At 42.6% G+C, this 15,145-nt stretch overlaps 1 protein-coding gene across 3 annotated transcripts in view; it reads left to right on the forward strand.

Moving 5' to 3' along the window:
• Nucleotides 1-15,145, forward strand: part of SYNJ1 (synaptojanin 1) — an 89,907-nt gene that overhangs the window by 64,806 nt on the left and 9,956 nt on the right. For all 3 annotated transcript variants that reach the window (XM_049627917.1, XM_049627916.1, XM_049627918.1), the window contains 5 exons: nt 677-755; nt 4,593-4,755; nt 8,028-8,237; nt 9,363-9,503; nt 13,307-13,377. In XM_049627917.1, the coding sequence (XP_049483874.1) occupies nt 677-755; nt 4,593-4,755; nt 8,028-8,237; nt 9,363-9,503; nt 13,307-13,377 (664 nt within the window). The remainder of the gene's footprint in view (nt 1-676; nt 756-4,592; nt 4,756-8,027; nt 8,238-9,362; nt 9,504-13,306; nt 13,378-15,145) is intronic.

The following is a 15,145-nucleotide window of genomic DNA, read 5'->3' on the forward strand; positions in this document are numbered from 1 at the left end:
TGTCAGTGATCGTCTTAATTCAGAACTTACTCTAATGTCCTTTTATTTTTTTTCTTTTTGGGGGCTTCTTATTTCAAAATTGCAAACTTAGAGTCATAGCAAAGGCCATTGAAGTCCCAAGAGAGTAAATGGCTGTCCCCTGCATAAAGACAAGGACCATAATACCCTAAGGCACTCTGGGGCCAATCCAATATGTATATTTTAATGACAACTCCCCATCTTCTTTCTTGGTCAAAGGAAATTTGCTTCAGAGATGTCATGGAGACCTTGAAAATACATAGTGCTGGACTCTGGGGTCAGGAAATTTGTATTCTAGCCCTGTAACGGAGTCTCCTTGTAGAGTGGCTTTGAACAAGCCACTTTTAACCTCTGGCCCTTTTTGCCTTGTAAGTGAAATGAAGGATTAGATTAGCAGGATCACAAATGGAGGGCCACAGGGCCCTTCTTCTGACAGGCTGTTTTATTAGCATAGTATTTGAAAGAAATTTGAATTTGAAAGCTTTGAGAGGCAGAGTGCCCTCTCCAGGCCACCAGTGGCTCTACTGCTCTCCCTGTTGTGTTTTACTTCCTGGCCTCCATAGGCCTTTGTTAATCAATAGTCAATGGGCTAGTTGTTGGACTAGTTATATCTAAGGTATTAATTATTTTTTGTTGTTTATGTTTCTCTTTCTTGAAGATTTGTAGAAGACAAAATGTGGGTTACATTTTTGGAGGGAAGCTCTGCCTTGAGTGTTCTGAACCTAAATGGTAAAGAGGTAGGTAGCATTTGTTGATTGTAAGCCATTTTGAAATTCTGTATCCAAAGATTATAATTTTATAGCCATGCAGCAGGATTATCTAGATGTATTTCCAGTGCAGAACTATAGAAGACTTTATGGTGTGCTTTAATATTTATTATTTAGACTAGGTTTCTGACCAGCTTGGAATTATTTTGGTCCTCCCTAAAGATACTAACAATTGGTAACAGACTAAGAAGAAAATATGTTTACCACCCAACTTGGTTTTTATTATATAGAAATTTTGTTAAGTGGAATAGATATTCTGGCTCCTTCATAGTAGGAAAGATTTCTATCGAATGAAGAAAATGCCTTATTTATAAGAAAACAAGGGAGGAAGGTACTCTTTATTCCTAAGAACTTGTTTTCTTGGCTTGGATCATGGTACCCAGATACCTTTTTCAGGTGTAGGTAAAATAATTCCCATAGATAACAAATCCATCCCACCAAGATATTTTAGAAATTTTTAAATAGGTATTCCTAACCTGTGACTTAACATGTTACTGATGGAGGAAATTTACATCAATTTGGCCCAGAATAGTTTTATTTCCATACAGTGCTGTATCTTTCAGTTTTTTCTGAACGCTTTTAGACACATCCTGTTTCTAAGTATACGATCACTAGACAGGATAGACTAAAATCCAGGCCTAATTTCTCCAACAGTGGGCCACTCATAAGGACTTCCCTGTGCTTCCTCTTCTGTCGCATTATTTCAACTTCCTTGGAAAAAAAAATTTCCACATATACATTACTTTTGAAATAGGTTTCATAGGGTTCTATTTGCTCATTTTTCCTGAATGTAATAGTAATACACTCAAGCAAAAGTAAATCATGAAATACAGAAAAGTATAAAGGAAGGGCGCCTGGGTGGCTCAGTCGGTTGAGCGTCCGACTTCGGCTCAGGTCACGATCTCACAGTTTGTGGGTTCAAGCCCCAGGTCGGGCTCTGTGCTGACAGCTCAGAACCTGGAGCCTGCTTCCGATTCTGTGTCTCCCTCTCTCTCTGCCCCTCCCCCACTTACTCCCTGTCTCTCTCTGTCTCTCAAAAAATGAATAAGTGTTAAAGAAAAAGCATAAAGGAAGAAATAATGAAGAACACTAATCCTACTATTGCAAAATAATTTCTCCTCACCTTCATCTATGCATATATATTAAAACCAATGAGATTATATATACATATGTGTATGTATCAACACAAGTGGGATGTATGTGTACACGCATACATGCATATACAAACACAAATGAGATCGTGTTATAAATACTGTTTTCTTACTACCTCTTCACTTGAGACTGTATCATGGGCGTTTTTCTTTATGAGCAAATAATGTCACTTTTACTCTTTCCGTTAATTTTGTTGCATGGACAAATACATAAATTTATTTAACAAACTCTTATTAATAGCAGATTGTTTCCAACTTTCAATTAGCAAAACCAGCATTCCAGGGAAGGCCTGTGTACACTATAACTTTGTGTGCCTATCCTGTTATTCCTTCCCTGAGGATAAATTCCTAAATGTAAATTTGCTGTGTCAGAGGATATAGGCAGTGTTACAATCTGACGCTTGCTGCCTAATTGCGCTTCAGAAGGAGTAGATCTAACTCTGTTATGCCTCGGATTACCCACTGTCTACATCCTAATCGATACCGGGTCATGTCTAACTTTGACAGTCTGAAAAACCAGTAGTATGTCATTCCCATTAAGATTCTGATCGCTGCTTATCTTAATTTAGTGGTCATCAGTACTTTCTCAATGAATTGCGTATGTCCCTAGCCCATTTTTCCCTGGTGTATAACATCTCCCTTGGCGTTAAAGTTTCAGTCCCTTTCTGTGTGTGCTGCAGGTGTTCCTGTCCGTCTTGTAACTTTGTTGTCCTAACTGTATGGAAATTATTGAGTTTTAAATTTAACTCTAGCTTTGGTCTCTTCAAAAGCGTGTCCTCGTCCCATAAGGATATAAATATTTAAGAGCAATTCTGAATTTGGCCTTCTTTGTCAGCTTGCTCCTTTGCTGAGTATTTCTTTTGTCCCTCTCTGTTTTATATTTTCCCCTCTTCTTCAGCCCTGTCCCTCACCCTCAAGTCTAGTTCTCTGTGTTACATTCTTAGAAAGTACCCACTCTTAGCTCCCCAAAACTATTTTGAAAATTCTGTAAAACGATGTTTGTGGAAAGTGCGTAATAATATTTAATTTGTCCTTTTGAAAGCTAGATATTTTCAACTCTCTAGTCTGTTGCCTTTGCTAATAACATTATTTCAGCCTGAAATCTTCTAGGATGGAGTCCCATAAGAGCTCTTCCATTCCAGGGAAGAATCTGGAAAAAGTAGCTAGCTTAAGTGGGGGCCAACCCACAGGATGACCTTCTTGAGCATGTTCTTTAAAGACCTGTGAAGCCTGTTGCCAAGTTCTGGAATGGAATTGATTTAGGTTGATAAGCAAGTAAAGAAAGGATTACTAGTTTCTTAGAATGCTGACTTCAAAGCTTAGTGTGGACACTAAATTACTGTTAAAAACCACTGTAGCATTCAGGCCAGCAGCTTTCAATGTCTCCATCCTGTGCCTCCAAGGAATCCTCATGTCGATAGCACTTTGGGCCAAGGAAGATCTGTACCCACAAAGGTGCCAGCTGTCTTCACAGCATGTCGGTCACAGCTATACAGTTCATTTGAAAATACCAGAAAAGGTCACATATTTTACATGCTCCAGAAGCTCTTTAAATGAAGAAAGTTGAAACTGTGTAGGAGAGAGCTTGCATTTTTTTTTTTTTTTAATTTTTATTTATTTTGGAGAGAGAGAGCACGAGCTGCGGAGGGGCAGAGAGGGAGGGAGACATAGAATCCAAAGCAGGCTCCAGGCTCCGAGCCATCAGCACAGAGCCAGATGTGGGGCTCGAACTCAACAAACCGTGAGATCATGACCTGAGCCGAAGTCGGATGTTTAATCGACTGAGCCACCCAGGCGCCCCCGCCCCCTTTTTTTTTGAGAGCTTGCATTTTAGAAAGCAGATTAGTTACATGGTATGGGTTTTCAATGAAAATGGCTTTCTAGTGCACAGCCTCTGTTTGACCAGGGAGTCTTTTTTTTTTAATTTTAGTACATAGTTATTTATCGAGAGAGACAGAGCCTGAGCATGCGAAGCAGAGGGTCAGAGAGGGGGAGGGAGAGAATCCCAAGCAGGCTCCGCGCTATCAGCTCAGAGCCCGACGCAGGGCTCGAACTCATGAACTGTGAGACCATGACCTGAGCCAAAATCAAGAGCCGGTCGCCCAACAGAATGAAGCACCCGGGCACCCCTGACCAAGGAGACTTGTGGCTGTCTGCAGGTGTTTTGAAACTATTTTTTGAATCCATCAGCAGGACAGTGTGACTTAATCATAACGTGTTTGAGTGTTTTAGATTATACTTTTGTCTAAAAGGCACTCACATTTATAAGAAAGGCGGAGTGCCAGCCTGTCTCTTCTGTAATTGTTTCAGGTAGGAACAGTCACTGAATATCAAAGAAAGTATGAAACTGTGTAGCGAAACTGTCAGTTAATTTACATCTGGCCAGGGAAAGATACTGACTTACAGCAAAGGAAACCTGATTCTGCGTGCATCCTACAAAAGAAGACCTTAGATTTAGCAACACAGGCTTTTAAAGGAGAAACTGGGCATGTTTATACTACTTAAAAATTCAGTATATGTGAGACGGTGTACGTTGAATTGAGTCAAGCTGAAGTAAGCCTATACTGTTGCATAGTATAACCAGAGCAGTCACTTGTTTTCCAAGATAATGTTCATGCCAGTGAATTTTTATCTTACATCTCTTCTTACCAACTAGTTATTGGGTCGGACTATAACTATTACTTTAAAAAGTCCAGACTGGATCAAAAATCTGGAAGAAGAAATGAGTTTAGAGAAAATTAACGTTCCGTTGCCGTCATCGACAAGCTCTACCCTGCTCGGTGAAGATGCGGAGGTCACAGCAGATTTCGATATGGAAGGTTTGTTTATCGAATGCATTTCCTTCTGCACCTCTAGATAAGTGTCCTTCCCATCCGCGAAGTCTCAGTCCCCATCTCTGTCTTCTTGCAACACACAGAGCAGCATCAATTAGATTTTGTTTTGCGTCGTATTGCGTGTAGTTTGCCGGTACCTGGACTTCAAATTGCAAACGTATTTGCCCTTCTGCCATTGAAAGGATAAGATCTTTACAAGTGCTAGTTCATGTCAGTGTACGACAGGGGCACCGATTGGTATTTCTGGTGTGTGGTTTGCAACCACTAATTGCAGCTAAGGTAGAGAGGTAGAATTTCAAAGCGCGTGTTCTAACAACAGAAATGAGTTCAAAATAATGACGATAAAAGAAGGTATATTTCAAAGCAATTTTAGAAAAGATTCTCAAGGCGGCTAGGAACACATGCATTTGAACGGACCCACATAAATGTAGCCATCTCGAATTTAGTGTTCAGTTATCTGGGCAATAGTTTCCTTAAATGTGATTAAGAAGTGCAGGTGCTTTCTAATGCTATATGCTGTATTTTTCTAGCATGTTTTCCATTAAAATGCATGCCTTAGTTTATAAAATGACAGTCTATCATACTGTGAGACCCTGTACATCTAGAGAACGCATTAAGAGTTGACCGCCTTAGGAGACAATGCCAGTTTTCCCTTTTCTCTATTCATTTGTTGACTTAGTCCACACATTTATGTCATACCTTTTATGTGCCAAGTGCATACCGGGTGCTGGAAATTCAACAGATGTCAGCCTTGCCCTTCCAGAACTCCTAGCTTAGTGGTGTTACAAGTGAGCGGGTGGCGAGAATCTCGTGACAGCGATGCAGTGGTGAGCGACTCTGGTAGTTCACGGGAGAGTTGCCCCACCCGGATTTGGGAAGTTGGGAACGGTTTCCCAGAGGAATTGAAATTTAAGTTGAGAATCTAAAGACTGGCTGAGAATTAGATGAGAGAAGATAGAGAGGGAAAACCAGGAAGAAGGGATGTGCAAGACCACAGTGGGGAAAGGCTCAAAGTTCTTCCATAAATATGCTCGTGAGGGAGTAAACAGAGAGAAAAGAAAGCAGGAGGGGAGGCAGTGGGGGTGGGACGTGGATTTGGTTTCGATCGTGTCAAACTGAGGTGCCTTTGGAGCCTGCTGGGCCCACATGTAGGCTGTGGGTACCTGGGCCTGGCGCTCCAGAGAGCCCTGGGCTCACGGGGCAATTATAATGGCAGTGAAAGCCATGGCTAGTCATTAGCTTGGCCAGAAGGTCTATATAGAGATGGGAGAAAACCAGTCCTGGGAACGAGCAGAGAAACTCAGACTTTAAGGACAGGCAGAAGGCAGCTGCTCATAAAAAGAAAAGGAGAAGAGACAACTAGAAATGTCAAAGACCCAAGAGGTTGGCGTAAAAATCAAGGCAAGAAATGGTAACAAAGGAGGCATAGTCAGTGGAGTCCTGTGTCACAGAGAGAGGAGGAGAAACGGGGACCACAACTTGCCCTTTGGATTTAATAACAGTGAAAGCGGCTGTTGGTGACACTCATGAGAGTACTTTCAGTGCAGTGATGAAGCCAGATGGTGGTAAATGGAGGTGTGGGTAGAAGATGAAGAAGCGGAGAGAGTGTCTGGAGACAGCTCTTTAAAGAAGCTAAGATGGGGGTGGCGGAGAGAAAAGGGCAGTTGCTCCAGGGAGATCGGGGGTCCAGGGGGTGCTGTTTGAAAGGAGAGAGGCTTGAGAATGCTTAGCGCTGATGGAAAGGGCTGATGGTGCTGGGGACCATCAGGGCAGAAGGAGTGAGGGCGCAGGTCACTGAGAGAACGGGGGAGGGGCAGAACCCCCTTTGTTTCCCCCACAAAGACCTAAGTGCAACCACGGGATTGGACTCCAGTTTGGCAGAAGGTTGTCGAAGGGGACGTGGGTCCCATCTTAAGACTTCTCTTTCCTCTGTGAAGTGTTAAAAGTTGAGGCTATCTGCAGGCCTAGGGCAACCCGCCGTTTCGGGAAGAGTCGAGAAGGTTTCGAGATAAAGCTCCTGAGATGGAGTTCGGTGGGAGCCGGTCACAAAACCGTGGAATTGCCAGGCAGCTTTGGGATCCCAGAGGAGGCCGAAGACTGCAAGTTTAATGCCACCGCAACCGTCAGCACCGCGTGACCAGCAGCAGCCCAGGTGCAGCCACAGAGAGATTAGACAGTGCAAATGACAGGTGGCACAAAAGAACAGTGCATGGGGGGCGCGGGCGTGGTAGAGGTGAAGTGCCCTGGAACGTGAAGTCACCTTCAGAGGAGCAGAATCCGACAGACAGGGGCTGAAAGTAGAGGGGGCCCAAAGGCCTGGATCCTGATGAAGTCCCAAGAGGAAAGAGTAACTGAGAGCGGGAACCGGAAGGCTGGGAGCTAAGGGTCAGAACGAAGTGTCGGGAGCATGTTTCAGAGGCGGTGCCGCTGTGAGGGCTGTGTGTGTTGGAGCGGAGGAGAGTGGAAGGACAAGACCAAGGCATTTAGGTTGTCGATGCATTACCGTCGATGCGAACTTTGATGTCACCCAGAAAGATGGTGGGACCCGACTGCCATCCTGCTCTCTGCTTAGTCCTCGATGAACGGGTTCGGGTGACCAGGAGGATGGCGGTTGGAGATCATGACAGCAAGGAGGTATACGGGGTGTTCCGTAAACTCCCGCTGGCATAGCCTCAGAGAAGTTTGTTCAGGACTGGAAGGTTAATGTTCTGAAATTGGAATGAGGTTGCGAGGGGCACCCTGGCTGTACTCTCCAGCCTCGAGGAAAGGGGAGATGGGGGAGCCCGGGAGAGCCCAGGGGGAGGAGAGGTGAGGAGACTCTGGGGGAAGGGTGTGCGTCTGTAAGCACTGGAGCTGAGTTGAGGGCAGTGGGGAGGGAGCAGTTCCACAGGGCACGTAGGAAGGTTCGAAAGGAGAGGGGTAAACCTTTCAGTCGGCCAGCACTGGCCAGCACTGGTCCGGCTGCTGAGTGGAGAATTGAAAGCTGTGAGTCACCCCGCTCAGTCACCACTGGCATCCTGATGCCCTGAGGTCATAGGCTTCTCTTTAATTACATTTTCTATAAGGGCGTCGATACTATTTCTGGTTCCGCACACATCCAATTTTTATATGTGTCTACCTACTTAACCTGTGCACACTGCGATGTCATAATGTGAACGTGTTTATTTTGCGTCTTGAACCCCCTGAAACCTGGATTGGTGAAAACCATCTCTGAGAAAGTTGAAATGGTGGTCATTTTGATAACCTTGTGTCCTTAGGTGATGTTGATGACTACAGTGCTGAAGTTGAGGAAATTCTTCCCCAGCACCTCCAGCCGTCCTCAAGTTCTGGCCTCGGCACTTCCCCGAGCTCTTCACCCCGAACCAGTCCCTGCCAGTCACCAACCATATCAGAGGGTCCTGTGCCTTCCCTTCCCGTGAGACCGAGTCGGGCACCATCAAGAACACCTGGGCATCCATCTTCACAAAGTGTGTATTTTACTTAAAGTTGTGTTGGACCTTCCCTAGCTGATTTGATTTTATTTATTTATTATTTTTAAAAAATATTTGTTTATTTTTGAGAGAGAGCGAGAGAGAGACAGAGTGTGAGCAGGGGAGGGGCAGAGAGGGACGGAGACACTATCCAAAGCAGGCTCTGGGCTCTGAGCTGTCAGCACAGAGCCTGACGCCAGGCTTAAACCCACGAACTGTGAGATCATGACCTGAGCTCAAGTCAGACTCTCAACTGACTGAGCCACCCAGGTGCCCCAATATATTTGACTTTAGACGATCAAATCTCTGTCGCCTTTGGATCTGTACCATGTTTTCTGTGCATACAAAAGAGGAAACTTTGTAGATGGTAAGCTCGAAATGGAAAGGAAACTCATCATCACTTCGCTTGATGAGAATTTTTCTGAAATCATTTTTTCTATGTGCTTAGGTTTATCCATGTCTTAAAACTAATGTTTTTCTATCATCATAGTAAGAACTCGTAACTCTCTGGGCTTACCTATATATCTGTACGTAACCTATATTATAGTATGAGTTAAGAAGAGACAAAAATTTTTTTTTCAATTCAGGTTTGTAGTCATTACTTCCTAAAGTTGGAATATCCGTCTCTGGAAATTGTTACATCACATGATTAAGTCACCATTCCATGCTCACCAGCATCTCCAGAAAAAGTCTTCCATTTCATAGATTTCTCCAGTTCTCCCATACTGCTCTTAGAGGCCTGACTTCTTTAGTTAAACTCAGGATAAGCTCAGGTCTAGAGAAAAGAAGAGATTCCTTTTTCCTTCTCGGTAGGGGCCAGCCGACTGCAAATGACTTCCTGCAGCCCACACTGTGTGCCGCCTTGATGGGGCCACTTGGTAAATCGGCTCTCAGCACCTGGGGCCTCGGCCAGCTGGTCCACAGGAGCTGGCGCCATTGCTTCCATGGCACCAATGGGGAATTTACTGGCACAACTGCTTATGTTATTGATACCAGAAATGCGTGTCGGTACATGACAGTACAAAGTGAGAAAGTGAGCAAAATCGAGGATTTCTCACACGTATTGGGAAGTACCATACCTTTGCGCTCACACCCACTGCTCTCACCTGCTGACTTGTTCAGGTTCTCCTATGGACGCTCTGCCGGCAACACAGCTGCAGCAAAAAGATTCTCAGACCTTAGAGCCCAAGCGGCCTCCTCCTCCCCGCCCGGTGGCTCCTCCTACGCGCCCCGCCCCCCCACAGAGACCACCCCCACCTTCAGGTAACAAACCACGTGATTTCCATTTGGGCTAGATTTCAGATCTTCCTCCGTTCTATTTTACGGTGTTTTGCACGTTTAAAACCTCTAGCTTCCAGATTTTATGATTTTTCTGTCATTGTTGCTACTGCCTCAGCCTTTCTCTAAGGAACATGGCAGGCCCCTCGGAACAGGTAAAAAGAGTGTTTCCCAGCTAGATTTCTGTAATAGGGCTTTCTAGCTGCCTTCTTACAGGTGTGCACAAAATGTTTTGTTTTTGCTAATTTGATGCAGTTGCACTAACTTCTGTAAAATATAGAAGTAGAACTGAAGGGCGTACATATACTTATTTCCCATAAAGTGTTATGTATTTGCCTAAATATGCTTTTTAAGTAAGTATAGTGTTGCTATTTAAATTGTGAGAAATATTTGCGTTAAATGATAGCTTTTTTATAGTGCCAAGATACTAAGATGTAGTTCCTGCATGTTATTTAACATCATGAATACTATAATAAATCTTTGACGTTTCAGTTTTTTATTTAATGTCATTTCCTTTCTGCTGCATATTTTCTTATGAACTCTAAGGGGCTAGGAGTCCTGCACCTGCTAGAAAGGAAATTGGAGGTAACCATTTATATTTGTCATAATACATGCATCTCGCTTCGTTCATGTTTTGGAATTTTATCCCTGTAACTAAAAAGACATTTCAGATTTGTCTGATAAAAGTCAAAGTGAATGATATTTATACTCCAAGTTAAAAATGGCCCCAAACTTTCATTATATTCCTGTTAAGTAAAAGATTAGAGTTCAGTTTTACTCATGTATAGAACTAATAGAGGCTTCCATTTTCCAGGTAGACGTGGTTGAATTACTCATCAAGGACCAGTACGCTTTTTCTTAATAAATATGGTTAGTTTGGCAACAAAGATTTAGTTCCCCCAAATCACACTAATTTCAAAACGAATTCAGGTATAGTAAATATAGAACATTTCCCAAGTATTTGACCGGTGATGATCTAGTACATTCCTTCTCTAGAAGCTTAGCAAATCTGATGAGCAAAATTTCCAGGAATGCAACTTAAAGTTATAATTATCTGAAACATATCCTTCAGTTTTCATGGCTTTATCATAACTTGTCATAAAAGTTAATGCTTCACTTTTTTTCAACACAATAATGATTTTTTTCAATAAGGAAGTTTTTATTCACAAATGGATCACTCTTCAAAAAAGCGTACTCGATTGGGTTTATGTGAAAATTTCTCACAAAACTCCACTGGAGCTCTGGTTTGACAAGTGCATTTAATCTACGTCTCAGGAGAGGATGGTCCAGGTTGTCATAATTCTGCAGAAGAGCCTTTACAAATCTACCGTTAATATTTTTAAGGCTCACTGTACTTGTGTGGTTGTTCTGTTTCCACTCTGGCCGTCTGGTGCCAATGCTGACCAAGTCGTGTTATCACAGGCTGACTTTGCTTGTGTGCAGGTTTTAAGGACTTTGTGTAGAAAACAAAGCTCAATTATTTCAGCATGACGGTCTCCGCAGAACACTGCTGGATGATGATTTTTCCATCAGCTTACAAAAAAACGTTAATTTCCCCCATTTTAAACTCCTGCCTTTATTTGTATTTTTATGATAAGTTCTATTTATCCTCTTCTTTTAAGTAGGAAAACAACTTGCAGAAAATAAGTTTTTAAATGGATTTGTGAAAAAGTTATATCAAACTTAGAAATCTGACTTAATTTTTAAAAAGTGCTTCTTTTCATAATTGTTTCATAGGCAATATTTGCAGCTTATTTATTTTTTTAACCCTATAAGCCAGTAACTCCTTTAAGGCAGTAACCTAGAGGAAGTCATTATAGTACTTTTGGAGTTTTCTTAAAATAATGCATCAAAAACTAACCTCTAAGAAACTAATATAGTCTCATAGAAATTAATAATGAAATTGAAGCTGATTTTGTTTCCCCGTTTTGCCTGTCAGACATTAGAGCTTTTATTAGTGATTTAACTGTGAATGTAACAAGATGATCTGTAAAGCAAAGGCTTTCTTGAAGATATTTTAAAATTCCCTAGTAATCTCAGTTATAAAAAGAAAACTGTCATCCCCTTTCTATGCTGTTTGAGGAAAGGGAGGACTGGGGTTTTTGGGCAAGGCATCTAAAGTCACTTTGGTTTGTAGCGACATCTTTGGAGAAATGTTAGGCAGTAAAAGAACCTTTTTTTGCAAAAGTCAGCTGGAGGAGGAAATTGTGTCTTGTGCCTGCCTTTCGGTCTGTGCCCTGGGCCCTGAACAATACACAGCTTCTGTTCTTTCTCTAAAAAGTTGTCGGAGCCCCTCCCAGTCCTGGGGCAGCTAGGCGAGAGACGGAAGGTAACAAGACTTCTGCGCCCTAGAACGGACCTCTCGCCTCACTCCCAAGTGTCAGCCCCCCGGCACGTCAAGGCACACTAAATCTGCCCTTGGTCTGCCTGTAAACTTCCCCACCCCTCCTCTTACACCGTGTAACCTTGTACTTTTTCACGTCTCATTCTGTGTTGTGGATAGTTTCTAACGGGTGACCCATTTAATTTCCCTCCAGTTCTTAACATTGTTGTGCACTCTGTTTTGTATATATCGTCGTACCTACTTAGGATATGAAATTACTGTACAATGGCATTTTAAGAAGAATGCCTTTCAAAATTCTTTTCAGAGTAAGTCAGAAATGTACTATACCAACTCTGAAGTTTTAAAAATGAATAATCGTAATTAAATCCTATTAATTCTAGTCCAAGAATAAGTATTTTGTGGATGATTTCAAATAACATAAATTTTTTTCTGCGTAGTAATGCTGAACTAAATTTGCTTAAAAGACCTAAGACTAGAAGCCATTCATTAAGATTCTAGTGATCAAAGGGCTGATGTATTTAACATAACAATTGCTCTTGAATTTCCTTTAAAAAAGAATAAATTTGAGATGCCACCTTTAATAGCCAACCCCCCTCCCACACACACGCTCCTTTTGGCCCCTAAAGCCCCTAAAGTGATTTATATCATTTCCTTCTTCTGTACCTTTCTAGTGAGTTTGAACCACATATTAACACTGTCCTCCGTAAAGCCAATACTTATTTGTAAGATATGCCTGCCTTCTACCTTAATCATGGGATTTTGTTGTGGAAATCTAAAACATCTCATTGTAAGATTTCTTTACCCATAATGGTATCTACAGCATGAAGCCCTAAAACAGTGTTGTTAGCAGCCCCTTGCAGAACTTGGGAAATGCTGTGTTTGCTCAGGAGCTTTGTCCGGCAAGCTCTGAGAAGCAGCGGGGTCACTGCTTGTGACCATTCACACAAGCCGACCTTCTGTTTTCAAGGTTCACAGGAGAGAACTGTGTTAGGAAAGTCACCTTAGAAGTAACCCTGTGAGTGAGATACCAGACCGAGGGCTAAACTGTCTCTCACAGAATACTTCACTAGAAGTATTTTAATTTCTCTCTCTTCTGGGGACATTTCCTTCAGGACTGATAATAGCTTTCATCCTTATCCAAAGCAGTATGCCTTGGGTTCCCATCTCATGCCCCCATTTGTGCTGGTAACGAAACAGAACAGCCAGCTGATGTTATACAGTGTTGCCTGACTGTTTACTTATGACTCATTTCTTTCCCTTCCTGCTTCAAAGCACCCAAAAGCCCTGGAACGACACGGAAAGAAAACATAGGTAAAAACACTTGAATTTAGCTACGTAACCTTAAAACCGGACCATGTAGACACTTGGGATTTAAGTACATGGTTTCTTGTTTCTTTCTTTTTGTAAAAGAACCCAAATACACGGTGTGATGTCTTTGTTTCAGGACGCACTCAGCCTTCACCTCAGGCAGGACTCCCAGGCCCAGGACCTGCTGGATACAGTGCAGCCAGACCGGTAGGCAGCACCAAGCCTGGGAGCCTAGAGGTTCAAGTTCTGGGTCTCAGTTTGCTGTTAGTCAGATGTGTTATCTTGGGAGGTCATGTGGCCAGTCCAGGCCTGGTTTCCTCGACTCTAAAATGAGGGAATCGCACTTGTTGATCTCCAGGGTACCTTTCAACTGTTAACATTCTAGCGCACTCTTCAAAAATAAGTAAATGTACTTTATTATTTGAATCAAAGTGATGCATGTAAGTAATTAGGGTCACTAAATAACTGAGGATCTTAACATTTATGAGAGGCCAATGTATCTGTGCAGCGGTTTAAGGTATTTTCTGAGTAATTAATGGGGAATATAAAGTCATCCTTCAATAAGAGGGATTTTAAAACTAGATTGCAGGGACGAAAATTCATGATGAGAGTCCGCATACTAAAACTGGTTCTGAAGGTAGTCAAGTAGGAGAGCAGAAGGGCTTCTCCCTTCCTTGTAGATCTGTGCTTTTCTGTGTTTATCATATGCTCTCTTACACACATAATTATCCTAATATTTACCTACATGAAAACTTCCTCTGGGGTCTAACAAGTAAGTAATACAAGGAAATGGAAACCCGGATCAGCGGCTCATCTAGTGGCTCCTGGGACTGCTGGGTGGGGGGGCCTCGAGCCAAAGAGTGGGTTCTGGGGCTGGACTCTCGGGGGCAATGTAGGGGCCACTTCTAATGAAACTGCTCCCGGTTCCTGGTAAGAAATTGTCATAAAATTTCTAAGATAGAAATCCCTTGTCTTTTCTGTTGTAGCTGTTCTGTTAACATCCACCCTAAAAGTCCTTTACTATGTGTAATCGTACACTCCAAATTAAAGTGTCTGTGGAATATACCTATAGATAAATACACACACACACACACACACACACACACACACACACACACACCTGCAGATACCTATTACCCATTCTCCTTTTCTCAGAAAAGGGAAAGTTGCTATTCACTGACTTTACCAGTGTACTTCCCACGAGCACTTTATTTAATGCCATTAGAGTAGGGAAGGTAAGTCAGGATTTTGTGATTGCAATAATAACATTTGCCTAAAATAAATACTGGGGACTAAGAGGCTCCAGCAAACTTATGAAAATAGACAACATATGTTTCACCAGCGTCTCTTTTTTTTAAATTTTTTTAATGTTTATTTTTGAGAGAAGGAAAGAGAGAGAGAGACACAGAATCCAAAGCAGGCTCCAGGCCCTGAGCTGTCAGCACAGAGCCCAACACGGAGCTGGAACTTATGTACCATGATATCATGACCTGAGCCCAAGTCGGACGCTTAACCAACCGAGCCACCCAAGCGACCCTCACCAGTGTCTCTCTTAATTAGTTTAGCACATTGGATCTAGTCATTCAAGAGTTTTTCCTTCTGTGTTTGAAAAAAAAAAAAAAAAAAAATCCCAGGGTGTGGATTTTCTTAAGCGTCTTAGTTGCTACACGTATGTGTATCTTCCCTCTCCTCTTGAGCTTTAACGCCATCCCTGTCCCCTGTGAGGGCACCACTCCACGTGGGGCAGGGCAGGGGCCCCACCACCCGGCGCACCCGAGCTTGGGTCCTGGCCTTCCTTTCTAGCTTTGCGGCCTTGGGAACGCTGCATACATTTCTTTGTGGTAATTTAAAATGGAGGTGATAAACTTAGCACCTGCCTCTGGGGGGTATTTTTTTTTTTTTAATTTCTTTTTTTTTTTTTTTTAATTTATTTTTGGAACAGAGAGAGACAGAGCATGAACGGGGGAGGGGCAGA

Source organism: Panthera uncia, chromosome C2, assembly GCF_023721935.1.
Source record: "Panthera uncia isolate 11264 chromosome C2, Puncia_PCG_1.0, whole genome shotgun sequence".
Taxonomy (NCBI): Eukaryota; Metazoa; Chordata; class Mammalia; order Carnivora; family Felidae; genus Panthera; species Panthera uncia.